The sequence below is a fragment of the Coenobita brevimanus genome, chromosome 6, assembly GCF_032717465.1.
Source record: "Coenobita brevimanus isolate Jiangsu-jjx chromosome 6, ASM3271746v2, whole genome shotgun sequence".
In the NCBI taxonomy this organism is placed as follows: domain Eukaryota; kingdom Metazoa; phylum Arthropoda; class Malacostraca; order Decapoda; family Coenobitidae; genus Coenobita; species Coenobita brevimanus.
Window position 1 is genome coordinate 66,753,350 of NC_136959.1, and position 22,437 is coordinate 66,775,786.

The 22,437-nt window shown below is 41.3% G+C and overlaps 1 protein-coding gene across 1 annotated transcript; it reads left to right on the forward strand.

Annotated features, from left to right (window-relative positions):
* The first annotated feature begins 394 nt into the window (after positions 1-394).
* Fib (rRNA 2'-O-methyltransferase fibrillarin) lies at positions 395-18,952 on the forward strand. The gene is made up of 5 exons (XM_080272861.1): positions 395-511; positions 8,906-9,097; positions 11,194-11,345; positions 14,669-14,839; positions 17,221-18,952. The coding sequence occupies exons 1-5, from the start codon at positions 499-501 to the stop codon at positions 17,641-17,643; spliced, it is 951 nt and encodes a 316-aa protein (XP_080128987.1). The 5' UTR covers positions 395-498; the 3' UTR covers positions 17,644-18,952.
* Positions 18,953-22,437: the final 3,485 nt, after the last annotated feature.

The following is a 22,437-nucleotide window of genomic DNA, read 5'->3' on the forward strand; positions in this document are numbered from 1 at the left end:
CCTTATTAATGTGGAAAAAAGTCAGCCTAGTGGGCCTTATTATTTTTTATGAAATTTAGGGGGCTTTCAATTGAGTTGATGTAACTGAATTGAAATGTTTTATTTCTACGTCGTAATACACTCAGTAATTAACATTATATATATATATATAATATATATATATATATATATATATATAATTTTTGTTCTGCAGCTTTTCATATGTATCATTCCACATGCATGAGAAAACTGACTTGAAAAAGAATGTAAAAATTGTATATCTTATAAATTATTAGAATTTTTAGAAACTATATATAATTGAATTACTTCAAGGACTATAATTATCACTTATTTGTAAATCTATACAATTTTCGTTCCTATTCCCCATGTACAGCGTAAAGAGCGGGCGGGGGCGAAGTGGGGTTTGTTTACACGTGTTTGTGGTGTTCGGGTAACACGTGGTAATTGTTCTGTCTTTTGGCTTAACCCTGCATCAAGAACCAATTCTGTTCATAAATCATGGGTAGACCAGGTTAGTAGTTACATTCAAAGCAGTTTAGACTACTGACAGGCAACGTTCCGGTTAGTGCATCATGTCAGCGTGCATGAAATCATGGACCGTTCTTCTCAAGGGAGGATTTTAGGGCGTTATATCCATTGACCACCCTCCCTCCTGTTTTTTTTTTTTTTTTTTTTTTTTTTTTTTTTCAGATCAGAGTGAATGCAGCACATCAGCAGATTAGCTTAGATTTTTTTTTTTTTTCACCAAACATGCTGGAACAAAATTAGGCATAAATTATAGTAGGGCTACCGTATTCTAATGAGTCAGGGCACCGAGGGGGGAGGGGGTAGCTATCTATCTATCTATCTATAGCCCGACGCCCTAATCCCGCAACGGGTGGCCACAGACAAAACGCCTCCAAGTCACTCTGTCACCCACCATTTGACTACCCTCCCCCCAACTCACCCCCCCTCCCTCATATACCTCTCAACTCCATCCCTCCACCTCATCCTCGGTCTACCCCTCCCTCCACCTCACCTACATACACCCTCTTAGTCAGTCTTTCATTCTCCATTCTCTCCACATGTCCAAACCACCTTAGTGTATTTTTCCTACCGGTAATCTTTTCAACCACATCCACATCTACCCCACAATGTTCCTTCACTTCTTCATTTGTCAACCTGTCCCTCCACGTCACTCCACATGCTCCTCTCAAGTAACTCATTTCCACTGCTGGGGGTTAGCAATAATTTAATGAATTCTTCACCGAACGGGCGCGGCCTTTCAATATTTTGTTTTGAACTGAATCTTTCTTAATTATTTACTAAACGGGCATTGCGGTTCCACCTACGATCTCAGGGTAATTTTGGTGCAAAAGCAACACAATTAACTGTTCCACTGTGAGGTTAAGAAGTGATTTGAAAAAAGACAAATTATACCTTTTGAGGGGTATTGAAGGAAGCAGCCAGGCAGTGCTTACCAGTGATCTCCAACTGGCTGCATTCAGTCTACTTTGCCCTCATTGTTTACCAGCTATCACTCCGGCTGGACACAGTAGTGTATTCTGTGTCAAAGCAGTGGGAAACTTAAGGATTTAACCAAATCTAACATAATCCAAGCTAATCTCTCTAGCATTTGACAGCCAGCTTTCAAATTTAAAAATGCACGATAGGAATATTAAACATGGCTGGCTGTTGGCAAAATCTTTACACATTCTAAATCCTCATTTGTAGTTATCAGAGGTAAGTTTTTAAAAAGTCTCAGTAGCTGTGGTAATCCAGGTATAATTGCCTGTGAAAGACTCATTTCAAGAGGAAATATGAAAAGGCTATATTCGTTTGATAAGTAATGAAACTTTCACAGGTTACTTGTTAGTATTCCTGGATTACCACAGCAACTGGGCATTTTTATAAGCTTACCTCTGAAAAATATAAATGAGGACTTGGAATGTGTAAATATTCAGCCGACATCTGCCAGTAACCACCCATATTTAACATTTCTAATGCTCACTTTTTAATTTGAAAGCTTGCTGTCAAATGCAAATGAAGTTAGGTTGGATTATGCATAGTTTGGTTAGGTTAGGTTTCCCATGGCTGTAACACGAGATACATTGATGTGTCCAGTTTGAGCAATGACTGGTAAACAACGCGTCCTGTCAGAGAGATCATCAGTAAACTTTGCCATAGGCGACCTGGCCACTTCCTTAAATACCCCAGAAGAGGTATATTTTGTCATTTTCCCAGCACTTCTTTGCAGTCACAATTCAACTGTTAACTAGGTATACCCCTGTTTGACGATGTAATTGGTTAGATAAAAACCTATCATTAGGCGGGGTATCATATATTGGGGTAAATTTAAAACGTAATGGGATGCGTTTTTCAGCTTTGGGTTTCTCCCCAACCAAGTCCAAAACCCACCCAAATGAGCCCCAAAACAAGTTTAAAGCCAATCTAAATGGCCTAACAGCTGTCAAAGCATGCAAACTCAGCCTAACACCCATAAAAGAATGTAAACTAAGCCTACCTGTCTATCTATTGCCAGACGCCATAATCCCGTAAGGGGTGGCCATTTGACTCTGAGTTATTTGTTTTACAGGGAGGGGCACTAACCCTCCACCAACCCACTTGTCGACACGTAGGGAGCACGTATGGTTTGGTTATATGGTTACCACCCAGCTTTGTAAATGGTTTCTTGGCTTACAGGAAACCATTTGGCTTGTCACTCAATATAAAGCCACCTGTAAAGGAAAGAAAAGCAATAAGAAGTGACAGGAAAGATGGGAGAAATAGGAAGAGAGGAGGGCAGGCACAGAAAAAGAATGGTAAAGGCTAAGGAAGAAGTAGGCAGCACTACATCAAGTGAGTGGATGATGGTCGCCACCACCTACCACTAAACTAAGCCTAACACCTGTAAATAACTCACTAAAACCAACAAATAAAATCTGAAAATCGTCAAATAAGTCTGGAAAAAATCAGGCTTAGTAAACTGTACCCCCAATGACAATGTTCACCCCACTTATGGCAAAACACATTAGTCTAAGTCTGAAAACAGTTTATAAATCAACCTAGACACACAATTTTAGTCTAGAATATCAAAATCGGTAAAAAAAATAAAAACCCTTCATTAAACCGGGGTTTGGCCATGGTTAGGCCAGGTATGGTGGTATTTACCCCCATCATTAAGCTAGGGTTTCGATCCAGGGGTATTGTATATTGAGGTATAATTGTATCTGTGTCGCATATGTGCCAAAATTACTTACCTTGAGATCATTAGTTTGTTGTAGGCGGAATCACGTAGGCTAGTTCTGCTTTCGGGTGTCTGCCCTTTCCTCTTCAACCTTCTTTCCTTCCATCCTCTTCTGTCTTTCTTTCCTTTATTCTTTCCTTGTCCTTCTGCCTACAGTTGACTTTACACTCCCTGTTCTGTCTTTCTTTCCTTCATTCTTTCCTCTTTCTTCTGCCTGTGGATGACTCTACCCTGCACACCAGGAAACCATTTACTATGCCCGGGTGGTAACCATATAACCAAATTTTGACACCTGGTGGTTTAGTGGGTAATTATTGCGCTCCAATTGGAATGAGCCATTGAAAATTTATATCCAAGGGGTGGTTGGGGTTTATTGCTCACGTAATGCCACTCAGGCATGATTGAGGCTGGTCACTCTCATCTTAAATGTCGGGATCAACTTGCCTAGCCCCGGGCTTCTACGCTCCTCTTGGGGTAATGTAGGATTGGATGATGGATGGATGGATGGAATCACCACTCCCATTTGGTAAAAAATTACCAGTATTTATACATGAATGCCTACTTGTGAATATTTACCCGGTAGTGCAGAATAAAAAGTAAAGTTTTTGTGTAGCCCCACCTCTTAAGACATGTTCAGCCAGTACTTTGCATAATGTAATTATCATACTTGAATGTTGGTATTGTAGGCCCTGTGGGTTTTATTATTGTTTTAACCCAAAACAGAATTCATTATTTTTCTCTTTGCCAATGGATAGTTCTCTCAGTGATAAGAATTTTGAGTACCAGTACCAGCACTTACCACCACAAGTTAATGATAGTACAGATTTTTTTTTGTTTTTTCTGAAAATTCGGTCAGAAGCTGGTCTTGTTTTGGCCAGATCTTGTGAGTTATGAGTGTGTGTGTGTGTGTGTGTGTGTATGTTTGTTTCCACCGCATTTTACCAGTCAAGCCCACTGGCCTATCAGTGACATAATGTCGAGGGCAGCCATTTTGAGTGAGTCATAGACGATGGCCAATGAGCAACCTCTTTGCATTTTGTTTTGTTTTAGGCCAGTGATTTCAAACCTAACTTTTCAAAATGGAAAAGGGGGGCCTGTCTGATAAATTTGAATTTAGTCCAGCCATGGCAACCATTGAGTGCACCTATCAGACTTGTGACTGAGTTTTACAAGTCATTGTAAATTTTTTAGAAAACGGCCAGGCATCTGTTAAATTTCTTAGAGATCACTTCCGTTATTATTTTTCAAAATATTTGTGTGTAAAGGAACATACGACTAATACACTTCACCACATCTTTGTCGCTGCAGCCTGTCTCTACAAGCCATATGGGCAAGCCAACAGCCAGTGACTTAAGGATAGTTTAATACAGCATGGCCTTACAAAGTTAGGTTTGGTTTGGTTACATTAACTAGTTCAGTGGCTTTACATTGAGTGACAAGCCAAATGGTTTCCTGTAAGCCAAGAAACCATTTACAACGCTGGGTGGTAACCATATAACCAAACCATACGTGTTCCCTACGTGTCAACAAGTGGGTTGGTGGAGGGTTAATGCCCCTCCCAGTAAAACATATAACTCAAAGTCAAATGGCCACCCCTTACGGGATTATGGCATCTGACAATAGATTGATACAGCACGACCAGTTTACCACACTGCTTTGGTAATTTCCAATAAAATTGGTAATCAAGTATACAGTATTATTTTTTCTAGAAACTAACTACAGTATTTTAGGGATTTCTGTAGAGTTTTTATTGGCGAATTTATTGCAAATTGCCCGTTTCGGAGGGGCAAAATTGACATTTGAAAAATAACAGAAAACTCAAAAATTGTTAGGTTCCAGAAAAAAGAAATGAAAAGTTAGGTTTTGGGTTGAAACGATAATTTTACCATCCTGTGACTACACTTTCTGGGATTGCATTCCAGTCATTGAGTACTCTTTTTGGGAATGAAGGTTCCTTCAGTGTTGTCCTCCAGTGATCTGGCTTGGCAGGCTTCAATGAGTGTCCTCTCAGGTGTTTTGTATTGTGGAAGAACCTGGGGATGGTGATACCTTCATATCCATGAAGCAGCTTGAAATTTTGGGCCATGCCCCCTCTTACACCCGTCACCTAGTGTCTGACGCCCAAAGTTCTTGCATAGTTCCTCATAGGATAGCCGCACTAACTCCAAACCACATTTGGTCACGCTTTGTAGTCAACTATTCTAGAAGCTGGATATCCTTTAGTAGGTTTGGGGACCAGCATTGCACTCAAATTGAGGATGGGTCATACTAGTGACAAGTAAAGTGGCACCAGTATGCATTTGTTGATGTACTGTATGCAAAGTTCCTCTTGATAATGCCTAATTGGCTGTTGGCTCTTGTTGCACTCTCTGTGACATGCTGAGGACAGAAAGTCTGATAACATGATACTTGCATTCCCAGGTCCTTTCCCAAAGCTAATTTTACGTATTCTGATCGATTTTGCGACATTTTTGTCGCAGAGTATTCCTACCCCATCAGGGGGATGGAATGAGATACAGAATAAAATAATAAAAATCAGCTGAAATTCATTAATCAGGCATGAAATAAAATCATGAAAATTGATCAGAATTCATTGAAAATCTATGTGAATCAAATCTAACCTGTTCTAACTGGGGGAGAGGGGCTTCATCCCTCCAGAATCCCTCCCCATTACATAAGCCATCTGACCGCCACAAAATCTAACCTCTGAAAACTTCAAATCCTCCATGCATGACTGTGAAAGCTGCTTACCTCAGGGAAGTATAGTTTCAGCTTATTCAGCCACCTGGGCATCTATGGGGATGGGAGCCTCTCAGACATGGCAACCACGTGCACGATTACATCACCTGACATGATTGTTGACCTGTACCAACATGGATAACTGCAGTTTTGGCACTTTGCCATTTTGATAATATTGGTATGCCATGTTGATGGAAATAGTCAATGCTGACTACATCATTTTCATAAGCAAGGTGGATAACTTTGAAGGGAGAACACTTGCAACATGCGGACATTGTGAAAATGTGCACAGCTTCTTCACAGAGCTAGCTGTGGATCACCTTGGCATTGGTTGGGTCGGCTTGAATTAGGGCTGCCACTGGTTAATTTAAAATGCACACTGCATGAGGTATCACTTGGATCGCGTTGGGTGGAGTAGCTCAAGAAAACCCATCAGGTGGCAGCATCGTATAGCGAGATGTGACTTACAGTTTTGGGTGCCTAAAGGTCGCACTACTTATTGATTTTCCACCTGCCATGATTCTTGTCTCTTGTATATTTTCAGGTATGTAATGGTTTCGCTCCCTGAGAGCCATTTCACATTTGACTGGTTTAAATACTGCCTTGTTTTGTAATTTTCGTGCTTAGTACAGTGCCAGTAAGTAAAACAGCCCACTGTACAATAATGCTTTAAAAGCGTGGACTGTATTGCAGTTTTAGATAGCTTCCGGTATGACCCTTCATTTTTTAAATGTGGTACAGGACCATATTTGACATTGTTTGATTGAATTAGGGGATCTTCCTTTTTATTTTCCATCATGAATGCTGTATTGAATATTTAGCAAAAAAAGAAAGGGAAAAGGGGGTTTCTTCAGCTCCTTGCTCCATGGTCAGTCACATTTACATTGAGAAAATTTGCTCAGGTTGATGGTGGATGAACCTCGGAGCTGGAAGGGCCCCCCTTCTCCCCTCCTTATTTACTGTGCTCATATTTAACACAAGCATTTGTAACAGAAGTCATAGAGAAAACTCTTACCCCTGCACTGGTATTTGGACAGACAGTGTGAAACATAACATGACATTTAAGAAAAAAAATGTGTGAAGCCGCAGATTAACCAAACTGTGCACCTTTGCTTCATGTGTAGGTGTGATACAGGTAAAGTAGGACTCGCGCACGTTTGCGGCTGTAGTGTGGCTCGCAACTGTGTACAATGGTGCCATGTTTCCCCAACTTGCGATGTGAAACGGAAGCTATTTATGTACAAGGCATCACAAATTCGATAAATTCAGATGAATAAAACTTACACTTGTGTATTTTGATGGATGAATCAACAGTAATCTTATTATGCATAAAATATTTATACAGTAACACAGAAACATGGCATACATATTGTACAGTGTTGCTAAAAGAAATTGTAGTCACTTTTAATGGTTTTTAGCGTAGTTTTAGGGTGGGTAATAATATCACAGTTATGGATATAAGATAATGAGCCTGAAAAAAGAAGAAATATGCCAATATCCAAAGTAAAAGAAATAATTCATGTAATTCTTCTGAGTGGCAACACTTACCAGTCTGGCCTACGGTAAAGTACCTTCGTATACCCAACCATAGCTTGTACAGGTGTTGCTAGGGAAAAATGCTCACATTTACCGGCTTTTACCATAATTTTAAGGACGAGGAATAATCACATTTATAATCATAAGCTAATATGTAGGACAAAATAGTAGGCATATGCCAATACCGAAGTAAAAAAAAAAAAAAATATTCACTCGCGAGCGGCAACACTTCCACACCCAGTCGGCGAGAGAGAGAGAGAGAGAGAGAGATAACGGTATAGAAAACGTGGCAACACTGTACACAGGTGCGGGCTACACCACAGCCGCAAACGTAGGCGAGTCCTACTATAGTATTATAAGAAAGAGTAAAACATTTTTATCCAGCTCTGAAGTATTATAAAAAAGAGTAAAACATTTTATCCAGTTCTGATGCAAAACTTTACTTCTACATTATACTGTATTTATTTCTTAACAGCATGATTACGGGTGTCAAAAAACAACTAGGACCCATCTAGGGCATCCAAGTCTTTATGTAGTCTATAATAATGTTATGACAAATGACATTGCCTTCGCTGTGCAGCAGCTGTTCAGGTTTAAGAAGTCTGAGGGAAATTATGAAGTCTAATTTGTGAAAATACCCTTTTGTGTCATTATTTATGCTGTATCTAATATTTTACGTAAAGATAACTGTTTTGCAAATGCTTGATATTAATATTTGTTCATATGATGTGGTTTTTAAGGGTAGGAGACCAGCTTATTTCCCTGGCAGCATTTTGTATACAGTACGGTAATAGAAAAAAAGTGTATTCACCTTAAGAGGGTTTGAATAATTTTGCATACAATGTGCCCTCTTCCTATGACTTCTGTGCTCAATCACTAGACCACCAGGTGTCTGTGCACAGTTGACCTGGTATGTAGACATGAACTGTTAGTCTTTGTAGATTTGGAGGGGATAAATGCTTAAGTATCACAAATCAGTCAGCTATGATGTTATTGCTGGTCATCCAGCCAGAGAGACCATGACTTATAGAAACTCGTGACTAACCTCATACCATACACAACATGTCATCTGCATTACCATGGACCTTTAATTTCAGCTGTATCTGCCTTTATTTTAATGTGTGTTTTTACTTTTTTCAGATGATTAAAAATATGCATCCATAGAGAAAAATTCCTAATCTATATATATGTGCTTTATCTTACCTGGAATATGGAACCAGAATTCTGGGACCTGAATGATAAGTAAATAGGTGTATTGCCCATTTCATTGGGCATCCCGTTGACTAATTTTCCCTCTGTCAGTTTTCTCTTTCCATTTTCTCTGGAGTTTGCCTTTTGTTATCCTTTAGTAGGAAATAAGAAAAGAGTTAGGGGTAGCAATGATATGTGATGTGTTCGTTTCAGGTTTCTCCCCCCGAGGTGGTGGTGGTGGTTTCCGTGGTGGTCGTGGTGGTGGCGGTGGAGGTCGGGGTGGCTTCTCACCTGGTGGACGTGGTGGCTTCTCGCCTGGTGGACGTGGTGGTTTCTCTCCTGGAGGTCGAGGTGGTGGCCGAGGGAGAGGGGGTGGTGGTGGCAGAGGTCGCGGAGGTGGACGAGGTTAGTATTTGATTCCAGAGTATTACAGCTTTTTTCATCCAGTTGAGATGTTAGTTGGAGGAAATTGGCAAATCTGATTTATGGGAAGCAGTGGAACTTTTGATTGGTTGAAGAGTTGTAGTTGATGTGAACTTAATGCCCCCCAGGAAAAGAACTTTAAAAAATATGTAGGTCTGGTAGGATAATACTGCACTCAAATGCCACAGTAATCTTAATTATCAGGCTTAATTCAGCCAATACCTGATATTGCCTAGCACCCCCCTTTGGCTCAGTATTCTACATTGAGCCGGATATTGCATTATTATCTGTCTCAAACTTCTATCCTAAAAACTTTCCCATGAGTAAAAAGTGAAAATTAAGAACAAAATACATTAAAGTAATACAGCTCCGGTTGGCTACTGTTTTTTACTAGCCGGATGATATACCTCAATGCCAGATATTGCATAGAAAAGACTGTTACGTCTCGTTTCGGTGCTGGATATTGCATAATTTCACCAGATATTGCTTTAATAGAGCCGAGCCTGCAGTGCTGGATATTGCGTTGGGCCAGATATTGCAGTGATGGATAATTGAGAGTTTACTGTACAGAGGTTTGTGGAATTCATGAAATATGTAATAGTTTATTGTTCACAAGGTAGAAAATTGTGTTCCTAGATAATATGCTTACATAGAGCAGGTATGAATGGTATGTGGAAGATATTAAGAATATATGGAGTGGAGGGGAAATTGTTGAGTGCTGTGAAGAATATGTACGAGGGAGCTAGGGCTACGGTGCGAGTGGATGGTGAGCTGAGTGAGTTCTTTGATCTCAATGTGGGACTGAAACAGGGGTGTGTAATGTCTCCATGGCTGTTTAATATATATATGGATGGGGTTGTAAAGGAAGTACAAGGTAGGGCAGTGGATGTGGGGGTGGCCCTAATGAATGAGGGTGAGATTTGGAAGCTTCCGGTGTTGCTGTTTGCTGATGATACAGTATTGTTGAGTGAAGATGAATGGGAGTTGCAAGGTTTGGTGAATGAATTTGGGACAGTGTGTAGGAGGAGGAAGCTGAAAGTTAATGTAAACAAAAGTAAAGTTATGGTGTTTGAGAGGAATGAAGTCACAGAGTGTGCAGTGAGGTTGGATGGAGAGGATATGGAGAATGTGAGTGCATTCAAGTACTTGGGTAGTGTGATGAGTAAGGATGGAACTTTGGGGGATGAAGTACGTGAAAGGGTACAGCAGGGAAGAAAGGTTGTTGGTACACTGAAAGCAGTGATGAGAAATAGGGAGGTGAGTATGGAAGTTAAGAAGTCACTGCATGATGGTATTGTGATCCCTACCCTGACGTATGGAAGCGAGGCATGGGCATTGCAAGAGGGGAACAAGTCAAGAGTGAGAGCAGTGGAAATGAGTTACTTGAGAGGAGCATGTGGAGTGACGTGGAGGGACAGGTTGACGAATGAAGAAGTGAAGGAACGTTGTGGGGTAGATGTGGATGTGGTTGAAAAGATTAGGAGAAATACACTGAGGTGGTTTGGACATGTGGAGAGAATGGAGAATGAAAGACTGACTAAGAGGGTGTATGTAGGTGAGGTGGTGGGAGGGAGAGGGAGGGGTAGACCGAGGATGAGGTGGAGGGATGGAGTTGAGAGGTATATGAGGGAGGAGGGAGTGAGTTGGGGGGAGGGGAGTCAAATGGTGGGTGACAGAGTGACTTGGAGGCGTTTTGTCTGTGGCCACCCTTTGCGGGATTAGGGCGTCGGGCTATAGATAGATAGATAGATGAATGGAGTAACAAAAATTATATTCATGAATGAGTTTGAGGATACAATGACCCAAAAGACAAAAATGAGAATGTCTGAGAAGGTGAGGCATGAAAGTTGTCATTGGAAAATTATTAGTGAACAGAGATGGGTTAGTGAAGTATGGATGGAGATGCTCAAGACAGGGTTTTTCTCCAATATGAATGTTCACAGAATTACACAAAACTGAACCAGTCTGCAGATATCCCATTTTTTATTATGATAAGTACAATCTTTAAAAATACATTCGGTTACCCCAGAATACTGCCCTAACCCCATCTTACAGTATGCTATGTGTTTGTGGCACAGGTGGTGGTGGCTTCAGAGGAGGAAAGAAAGTGTTGATAGAACCCCATCGCCATGAAGGGGTATTCATTGTCCGTGGGAAGGAGGATGTCTTAGCTACAAGGAATATGGTCATTGGAGAGAGTGTTTATGGGGAGAAGAGAGTCAGTGTTGAGGTAAGTGGGTCAGTGTGTGTTTTATGGGCACTTCTTTTCAGTTTTGCTGTGTTTTTTTCTCCCATTTTGTTATACAAAATGACCCAGTTTCTGTATTATATACAGCACTGTACAATAAAATTGATGCCAAGACTCATCATCATCATCATCATCATCATCATTCAGACCTCCTTTCCCACCATAGGGCAGGGTGAGGAGTAGCAATGCCCAGACAGCCTAAATTTGCCCAATCCAATGGGCCACGCTTCCATTCACCCACCATTCAAGCCCCCAGAATCCTGGCTTTATCTGATATGCCTAAAACATTCACCATGTTCTGTATCTTCACTTAAACATATCCGATAGAGTCAGTCCAGACGCTGCCACGTTAAAAATGGGGTGCCAAATCCCTGATCATGTGCTTCTCCTCACAATATTCATCCAGCCAGCTCAATCTCTTGTCAGTCCCCAAGCCTCACCGACTTCCAAACCCCTCTTCCTCACACACTCATCCACTATATCCCTTCACCTTCTCCTTGGCCTACCTTGCCTCCTCCCTCCTTCAGATTCTCTCAGATATACCTTTTTCACCACTATTGTTATCCATTCTCTCCACATGACCATACCATCTCAGTACACTCTCTTTGATTCTGGTGTCCACAGACTTCCTCACCACATCTTTCACGAATCATGTTACTGTATTTCGTATCCTATCCACTTTCTGTGCTCCACGTATATTCCTCAGCAGTCCTATCTCCACTGCTCTCACTCTTGACTTTTCATTTTCATGCCACACCATAGTATCACATCCATATTTTAAAGTTGGCACTAACACTCCTTCATGTAAGCCTCATGCAGCTGCAACACTCAAGCCTATGTTTCCTATCAAGGCCATCATTGCACCAGCTACTTTCCTTCCTTGTGTCACTCTACTTTCCACTCCTTTTGCACATTTTCCTCTCTTTTCTATCACTGCACCCAGGTATTTGAACTCACTCACCAGTTCCAGTCTCTCCCCATCCACCGTAACATCACACTGGGAGTCACCTTCTCTCACAGTAACATGCACTACCTCCTTCCCTGACACATATCCTTCAGTCACTTCCCATTATCATTTTCTCCTGGTACTCCATTACAACCCATTATGTTACCCTCCAGACCAGTGCTTACTCTTCCATTCATATCGCCCTTTACGATCACTTTATAGCACCTGGGCATTTCTCCCACTGCTTCATCCAGCTCATCCCAAAACCTGTCTTTCTCTCTCTCTCACACCCATCATCACATGGTGTATATGCTGCAATCTCTGCCACTTTCATCTTCTCAGACTTGAACTTTACATACATGCATCTTGAGCTGACTCATTTGTAATCTCTCACTCCAGTCTGCCACACTTCAGTCATCAACAAAGCAACTCCTTCCTTGCATCTTCCTCGCCGATTCATGCCTGACCTTACACACTTTACATCCTCCCACTCCTCCATATCACATCCTTTCATCTTTGTTTCACACAGTGCCATCACAGCTTGTCTCGCACTCTGGAACACATTCACCACTTCCATCCTCTTACTCTCCTCATTCACACCTCTCACATTTCTCATGGCCATGTGAATATGCCTTTTTGGTTGGGGCCTTGGGCAGGTATTGGGCCCTAGCTCTCCAAAACATTTGCCATGATTAAGTGATTTCAGATAGGGGAATCTGTGAGACACTTAACCCGGCCAAAAACCCCGGTTATATGGTTACCACCCAGCTAAGTAAATGGTTTCCTGGGTACAGGAAACCATTTGGCATGTCGCTCAGTGTAGAGACCATAAGGCATCCCTACATTGAGTGAATGGATGATGGGCGTCCCCATCTACCACATATACATTTGGTATCACAATACAATCATGCAGCAACTTTTTTATTTCCATTCTCACTTTCCTATTTCTTATTACTGCTATTAGAGAACCAGCAACTTTTCTTCCATATTGTACCCTTTCAAGCACTTCATCCTCCAAAAATCCATCCTTATTCATCACTACCCAAGTATTTAAATGCACTCACATTTTCCATTTCCTCATCCTCCAACCTTACTGTACATTCAGTGACTTCATTTCTCTTGAAGAGAGAATTACTGCACAGTAATATTCCTAGGTGTACCAGTCACATACAAAAAGCAATTAAAGATTTTTTGAAAAGCCAGTAACTACTAGAATGTGCTGGTGATGACCAAAATAAATGACTGAAATGTACCAGCTGCAGCAGAAGTTTTAACCCATTCACTCCACTGACCTGTTTTATATTGTATTAATGCTGCCACCAAACCATTTTATTCAGTTCTGGAGAGACTGTTCTGACAGGTGAAAATGGATATAGCCTTCATTAATCCCTTTAATATACAGTATGAACTCTTTCCCGAGTTGAATAACATAATCCTGGTAGCAAAGTTATGACTGTAAAAAACACATCTTTGAAATAAAGACGTTAACCACTCACTCGATATAGTGCTGCTCTCGAGTGCTTGCCCATTTCTCTCTCCCTTCTTTCCATCCTTCCTCTTCTGTCATTCTTTCCTTCATTCTTTCTTCTTCCTTCTGTCTGTGGGTGACTCTACAAGTGGTATGCCAAATGATTTCCTGTACACCAGGAAACCATTTACTATGCTGGGTGGTAACCATATAACTTCATACCAATGCTGTATATATATTCTTGTGTCTTTGAAAAGATTATGGTAATATGGTTTATCAGTTGATGAATTGGAGAGCTATTTGTAGGTAGTGATGTTGTCATATATTCATTTTCATTTAGGGTGCACTGCCTTGTTTAACTGCTGTCATCTAGAGATGGTTTAGCATCTTCTCATACCACGTATCTCTAATTTTTTCATCAATACTGTACATCATTAGTAAAATTTCTGTGTTATTCCCCTGTTAGCATTGTGTCGTACCTTCTGTATTTCTCAGTTTTCCCATACCTTCTGTATTTCTCGGTACTCCTCAAATGCTAGAGAGTATCCTTCCTTCTCCTACTGTTTTGTTGTATGCTTCATATTCTTAGCACAGAAATATTTTATATAAAGCCTTCCAATACCACAGCTAGCAGGGAAGCATCACAGAACTTATTATGGTAGTACACTGTCTTTATTAAGCATTTTGAATGGCAGTGCCTTATGGATTTTCAAGTTTGTTTGTACAAGTATTTATAATTTCCGGAACAAGTAAGTTTTATTATAAGATCTTTTTGTGTTGTGATTTGTGTATTTAATTTCAGGCTGCCTGTGCACATCGGGCATGTGCAAGCAGGCCACTACAATACATATGGTACATAATCACTTACCTGTGGATATGTTTTCATTTTAGGAAGGAACAGAAAAGATCGAGTACCGTGTGTGGAATCCATTCCGTTCAAAGCTTGCTGCAGGTATTGTTGGAGGTATTGGCCACATCCACATGGCTCCTGGCTCAAAAGTTCTTTATCTTGGTGCTGCAAATGGTACAACAGTGTCACACGTATCCGACATTGTAGGACCAGTAAGTACAGTACTGTATATTATTTACTTAGCATGGTCACTGTCAGCCTTAAAAAACAGAGAGCCAGAGTGATGACTGCACAGTGTCGTGACAGTGGTATGATGGTTCTAAACAAATATCCAACTTCGTGAATTGTACAATGTCATTCCTTATTTCTTTCTTCTCGGAGGAAGAAAATCAACGAAGAGGGTTGAAAGCCACTGTGATCCAGCATATGCACATCAGTGCCACATTGCTTCAAAACTTTGTATGTTTGAAGCTCATTTACTACATTCTACTAGTTTACACTACTAGTTATATGGAAAAGGTTGATTGTAGAAGGAAAGTCCTGACTTACGGTGAAGACTGCTTGTACTAACTCTTCTTGATGCCCCCTGGTTTAAACCAAGGCATTACTTTGTAAAGTTTGTTATATTTTGGAGTACATGCCAGGCTTATAACGTAATTGGCCCATAATAACACTTCTGTATAGGATTTCTCTTGGTTGCACAAAATTACATGGTGTAAACTTAGTCTATCTGTCAATCAGTTGCTAGATGCCTTAATCCTGTAAGGGGTGGCTACTAACAAAATGCCTCCATGTTGCCCCGTCCCCTGCCATTTCATTGCCCTTCCCCTGGCTCACACTTCCCTCCCTCATATATCTCTCCACTACATCCCTCCGTCTCATCCACGGCCTCCCCCTCCACCTCACTCACATATACTCTCCACATAGCCAAACCACCTCAGTGTATTTCTCCTGACACTTTCTGTCACATCCACACCACAGTGCTCCATCATTTCTTCATATGTCAGTCTTTCTCTCCATGTAATTCCACATGCTCCTCACAAGTAACTCATTTCCACTACTCTCACTCTTGACTTGTATCCTTCCAACAACATCCAAGCATCACGTCCTTACATTAGAGTTGGTATCACAATACTTATCATGCAATGACTTTTTTATTTCCATGCTCACTTTCCTATTTCTTATCACAGCAGTCAAAGAACCAGCAACCTTTCTTCCTTGTTCTACCCTTTCATTCTCCAAAAATCCATCCTGATTCATCACTACCCAAGTATTAAATGCACTCACATTTTCCGTTTCCTCATCCTCCAACCTCACTGTACATTCACTGACTTCATTTCTCTTGAAGAGAGAAGCACAGCACAGTAATATTCCTAGGTGTACCAGTCACATACAAAAAGTGATTTAAGAAATTTTTAAAAGCTAGTGACTACTAACATCTGTTTGTTAGAATCTGCTGGTGATGACCAAAATAAATGACTGAAATGTACCAGCTGCAGCGGAAGTTTTAACCCATTCACTCCAATGACTTGTTTTATATTGTATTAATGCTGCCACCAGATTATTTTATTCAGTTTTGGAGAGACTGTTCAGACAGGTGAAAATAGACATAGCCATCATTAATCCCTTTAATAAATGAGCTCTTTCCCGAGTTGAATAACATAATCCTGGTACCAAAGTTATGATTGTAAAAAGTACATCCATCCATCATCCAATCCTATGTCGCCCCACAGAGGAGCATAGGAACCTGGGGGATAGGCAAGTTGGTCTTGACATTTAAGATGAGAGTGACCAGCCTCACTCATCCCTGAGTGGCATTATGTGAGCAATAAACCCCAACCATCCCTTGGAAATAAACCTGCACCAGCTCAATCCTATTGGAGCGCCTTAATTACCCACTAAACCACCAGCCGCCATAATTTGGTTGTGGTTACTACCCAGCGTAGTTAGTGGTTTCCTAGTGTGCAGGAAACCATTTGGCTTGTCACTTAGTGTAGAGTCACCCATAGGCAGAAGGAAGAGGAAACAGTGAAGGAAAGAAAGACAGATGAGGGATGTGAAGTCATCCACAGGCAGAAGAAAGAGGAAAGAATGAAGGAAAGAAAGACAGAAGAGGAAGGATGGAAGAGAGGAAAGGGCAGACACCCAAAGCAGCATTACATTGAGTGATTAAAGACGTTAACCACTCACTCAATATAGTGCTGCTTTCGGGTGCTCGCCGTTTTCTCTCTTCCTTCTTTCCACCCTTCCTCTTGTCTTTCTTTCCTTCTTTCATTCTTCTTCCTTCTGTATGTGGGTGACTCTACACTGAATGGCATGCCAAATGGTTTCCTGTACACCAGGAAACCATTTGGCATGCACCTGGTGGCATAGTGGGCAATTAAGGTGCTCCAATTGGATTGAGCCCATGCAGGTTTATATCCAAGGGGTGGTTGGGGTTTACTGCGCACGTAATGCCACTCAGGGATGAGTTAGGCTGTTCACTCATCTTAAATGTCAGGACCAACTTGCCTAGCCCCGGGCTTCAGCGCTCCTCATCGGACAACACGGATTAGATGATGAATGAAATTTTGGTTTCTCTTTGTCCCAATAGGAGGGTGTTGTGTACGCAGTAGAGTTCTCACATCGCTCTGGCCGTGACTTGGTGAACATGGCCAAGAAGCGGACCAATGTGGTGCCCATTGTGGAGGATGCTCGTCACCCACACAAGTACCGTATGATTTGCAGCATGGTTGACTGTATATTTGCTGATGTAGCCCAACCTGACCAGGCTCGTATTGTGGCACTCAATGCACAACACTTCCTCAAGGTTGGGGGCCACTACATCATCTCCATCAAGGCCAACTGTATTGATTCAACGGCCCCTGCTGAGGCTGTATTTGCTGGGGAGATCAAGAAGCTTCAGGCTGACCTTCTCAAGCCCCAGGAGCAACTGACTTTGGAACCGTATGAGAGAGATCATGCAGTAGTAGTGGGCGTATACAGACCTCCCAAGAAAAATAAAGGCGCACAGTAGTATGTATATGTTTATTTATTTTACCCACTGCATGCCAGCAGACTTTGGACCCTCATGGAGCCATAGTGCTGGCCAATTTTTTTTTTTTTTTTTTTTTTTTTTTTTTTTTTTTTTTAAGATTACAAATGATGAGAAAATATGGAGAACAACCATAGAAGTACTCACAGAAGCATTTGAGGTTGATTTTCCCTGAGCAGGCAGCTGAAAACTTCAGAGTAACGCTCATAGACTTTATCGGCTGCCACCGACACCCAGCAAGTTGAGGTAGATCTTCATTTCCTTCGTCAGTAACTAAGCTATTCAAGCCAAGGACACTTGTGGGGTATATAGATGATAAAGGGAAGCCTAGTGAGGCGCAGGAATTTCCCAGCTGATTTTTGGCACCTAATTTGAATTTTCGAATTTCGGCAAATACTGTATATCTTGCCGACGTACATGTACGTTGCTGGCACTGTACGCGCATATAGGGGCCGCCTTACATGTATGTCACCGGCATGGGGCGGGTTAACTAAGGCTTTATCTGAGTTAAAATAGTTCACCTACCATGCATTTGTCTGTGTTGTTAAGTCGGGGATATCACATTCAAGACAGTTGTAAAGTTGGATATATTGTTCAGTGACAATTTAGATAATTTTGTTGATTGAATTGACTTTTTAAAAATAGCTTTTGCAGTTTATATCAGGTGTGTTTTATACATGCCTTATCTTTGTTTCAATGTTATATGAGTGGTAAATCAGTACTGCACTGGAATAGCGGGAGCTGCTGAAATATTTGTGGTATGTATATGCATATTGCTTCCCCTCCTGTGCCTTTTTTGGGGGGGAGGAATAGACATGACAGCTCATTCCCTAAGTCCAGCTGGCTTCTTGACACACGTTCACATATCACCTCTCCATCACTAAAATCCACTCTCCATTTTCAGTGCTGTGCATGTTAGAGCTGTCTCATTCAGCACTTAGTATAATGGTATAAGTATGGAAGGCTTTTATGACGTGGAAAACAGTGAAGTATTTTAACAAACTCCAGATCTTCAGATTGTTCCCTGCCCTATCCTGGGATTGAACGCGCATCACCATTAATGGAGGGAGGTATTGGATAGGAAACGTCTTGCCTCATGAACCCACCCCATTTAGTTGCCGCTTACCATATCCAGAGGGAAAAACATAGGCATTCGTTCTCCCCCCAAAATACAAAAGTTAGAATGTTGGAGGGTTTAAGCTACAGTGAATTTAGTTTAGCACACTAAGGGTTCTTCATATATTTAAGGAAGCATTACTGTTTTAATCTCAAAGTAAAATTTTCTTGTTTTTCTTGTAATTTTTCTTCCATTCCATTCCTTTTTTTTTTTTTTTTTTTTTTTCCCCCACTAAAGTGGCATAGATATATATACTGCACAGTGCAAGCATATACTTGTTCAAGATTATTCCAGTAAATTACCAACAGTTGTTATCTTTCAAGTGACGTACAGAGATGATTTCATTCATGAAATTTGTAGTTCTGCAGGAAATATACATTAGTATAAATCATGTGCTGAAACAGAATACTTAAACATGACTTAAATATTATTATAATGTCAGAGTTGTCCAAAAAGCTTTTTATTATATTTTTTTATATAAGTAGTATAAGTCAGAAGTGAAACAGTGATGCAAATTGGCATAATGTATTGCACCAAGGGATACTGTTGCTCTTTGACAAGACATCTCAGTGTTGATAATTAGCTCATTTGAAATCATACAGGTGGTTTGGGTTTTCCAGTGCAAATTCCTAAGTGGTATAATTATTTTTATTGTTGATGGCCAAGGAAAAAATATTGATTTCACGTGACACAAAGACAGAAGATGAGTAACAATATCTCATCCTATATGGAACTCAGGATTTTACTTGCATCTTTGTAATTGGTCTTTGACCTGTGGCATGTGAATACCCTCATATAAAGAGGATTTTTAATAACACATCACAGAGTTTCTCGTAGGAGCAGTGTAGCAGTTTTTATGGTACATTATCTGGCTGTCTATTGTCTCTCATCTCCACCCTAAAGGTTGAGTCCAGAAACAATGGAGCAGTAGCTACTATGAAGGAAATTCATGCACTTCCTGATCCATCTATCTTGGCATTATCGTCCAATGAAGGCTCAGACAGGCCTAGAAAGTCTGGTTCCTGTTGGTAAAATCAAATGCAAAGCTAATAGTGGCCAAGAAAAGACAGAAAGATAGAAAAGGTTTTAAAAAGTAACACCGCACTCGGATGATGGCTTATTGGACTAACTGCCACTCACTCAGGCTGTGGCAGGAGTGAGCCCCGCATCCATAGGTGCAAGTTTCCTGTCAACAGAGAAGTTGCCAATGACAATAACTCCATAACTATGATGATTTAAGCAAAAATATTTCATGGACAGGTGTGTCAAACCATTAATTTTTGAGATAAAGACGTACATTTGAAGTTATTTTGCATTGGTTGCAAGCTTGGCCTTATTGCCCCAGTCCATGGATTAACCTAATTTCATATGCTTAAATAAGGTAGACATTTTCAAAGCAGAACTAATATGTGTACACTCAATCCTCGTAAATCGCGGCAATTTGGGTCTGGACCACTGCCGTGATTTATGAATACTGTAATAACTCTTCTGTGAAAAATTAATTTGGGTCTGGACTTTGGCCAACCCGCCTCCACAGCACCCTACCTACGCCTATCTAGGCACCATCAAACACAAACATTCAAATTTAGGAATATTCAGTGCATGTATTAAATAGAAATAAGCCATGTTAAGGGCTCTCACCTTAATCCTATGACGAAATTGCGTAAGTGAATGGAGTGGGGTGGTGTTGAGAAGAACTTAGAACCTCTCAGCACTTGTTCTTCCCAAACTCTTTCGCCAGCTTTGAAAACTTCTCTTCCCTCTCAACATGACGAATGAGCTCCAAACGTTGACTGTACAACAACTGCGGCAGCTTCTTGACGCCATACTGCTTAGAATGCTTCATTGGGGGGTCGGGAGGGGCCATGGCAGGTAGGAGGCGGGAAGTTGCACAAAAAGGTCAGGTAACTCTTGTACTCCATGGCGACAGTCTGTAGTGTGCGGACTGGCGGGACAAGAACAACAACAACAACATGGCGGCATTAGTATGCACATGTGCCACCAGGGACACGCGGTGATTGGTTGTTGGGTCGCGATTTTCAGTTTGAATGCTGCGGTTTACGGTTCTCCTTGGAAAAGGCCCACTTGGGTGCCTAGATCCGCGATTTTCGTGACTTAACAGTGATTTAAGGTTGCTGGCAGTCTGACGGCCACCTAGCCGTAATTTACAAATCCATGATTTATGAACACGCGATTTACAAGGATTGAGTGTAGTTTAGTGTATGTTGTTTATGTGATTCTAGCTTTGTCTGAATGTGAACTCAGTGGACAGTAGGCTGAAGTTGCTTTTTTGCAGTCTGTCATCCTCTTTTTTGGGACTATGGGGGGAGTTTAGGGATGTTTTTATAACCAGGCAGTGGAGCTGTCTAGTTACATCAGTGCCAGTATGTGAAGATGGCCGTCTCCAATAGGGTACCTGGCACAGGTTTCCCTCATTACTGAGGAGGGTTACATTCCTAAGATGCAGTTGATACCAGTTTTCCAATGGTTGCCATCATATATTCGGTATATATTTCTTACTTAGCCACTCATATATTAACCTGATTTTAATTAAAGTGGAGTTGCCTAATTTGCAAATCTGTAAGCGTACTTTGCCCAACCAGTTCCTATTTTATTTTACTCCGTGGGAAAAACTCGAAAAATGCGGTTCTTGAATTCAGAAGTGGCTCATTTCCGAGGAGATTTATAATACCCGGGCACCCATGATGTATTCCGCGGCTGCTAGCCAATCACAGACAACCCAGACCCAGCACCCAATCACAGCCTGTCCCTGGTGGCAAGTGTGCATACTATAGCTGCCATGTTTTGTTTACCTCCTGTCCCGCCAACTATGTGTGTTTTCCTGTGAGTTCTGAGCGTTACCTGGCCCTCTTTTTTTTTTTTTTTTTTTTTTTTTTTTTTTTTTTTCAAGGTTACCTCCTCTCCCTGGGCTTTGTTATGGATGGTCCAACCCCCCAAGGGGACGTTCGACCCAGCTGGGGTCCAAGAAAAAGGTTCCTCTCAGTTAAATACATCCATCCATCATCCAATCCTACATTGCCCCATGAGGAGCATAGGAGCCCGGGGCTAGGCAGTTGGTCCTGACATTTACGATGAGAGTGACCAGCCTCACTTATCCCTGAGTGGCATTACATGTGCAATCAACCCCAACCACCCCTTGGATATAAACCTTCACTGACTCAATCCGATTGGAATGCAATAATTACCCACTAAACCACCAGGTGCCAAAATTTGGTTATATGGTTACCACCCAGCATAGTAAATGGTTTCCTGGTGTACAGGAAACCATTTGGCTTGTCACTCAGTGTAGAGTCACCCACAGGCAGAAGGAACAGGAAAGAAAGAGAGAAGAGGGAGCGTAAAGTCACCTGTAGGCAGAAGGACAGGGAAAGAATGAAGGAAAAAAAAAAGACAGGAGAGGATGGAAGTGAAGAAGGATGAAGGAGAGGAAAGGGCAGACACCCTAGAGCAGCACTACATGGAGTGAGTGGTGAGTGCCCCCACCTACCACAAAATTAATTACATGCATTGCATATTTCTAAAATTGTCTGCTTGCGTTTGCTGTTGGCTAGTATGGTGCTGTAGGGGGGTTCCATGAAGGTCAAGACTAAGTATCCTTCTTTTCCATTGGTTCTTTGTAAACTGCGGATTTCGTAATC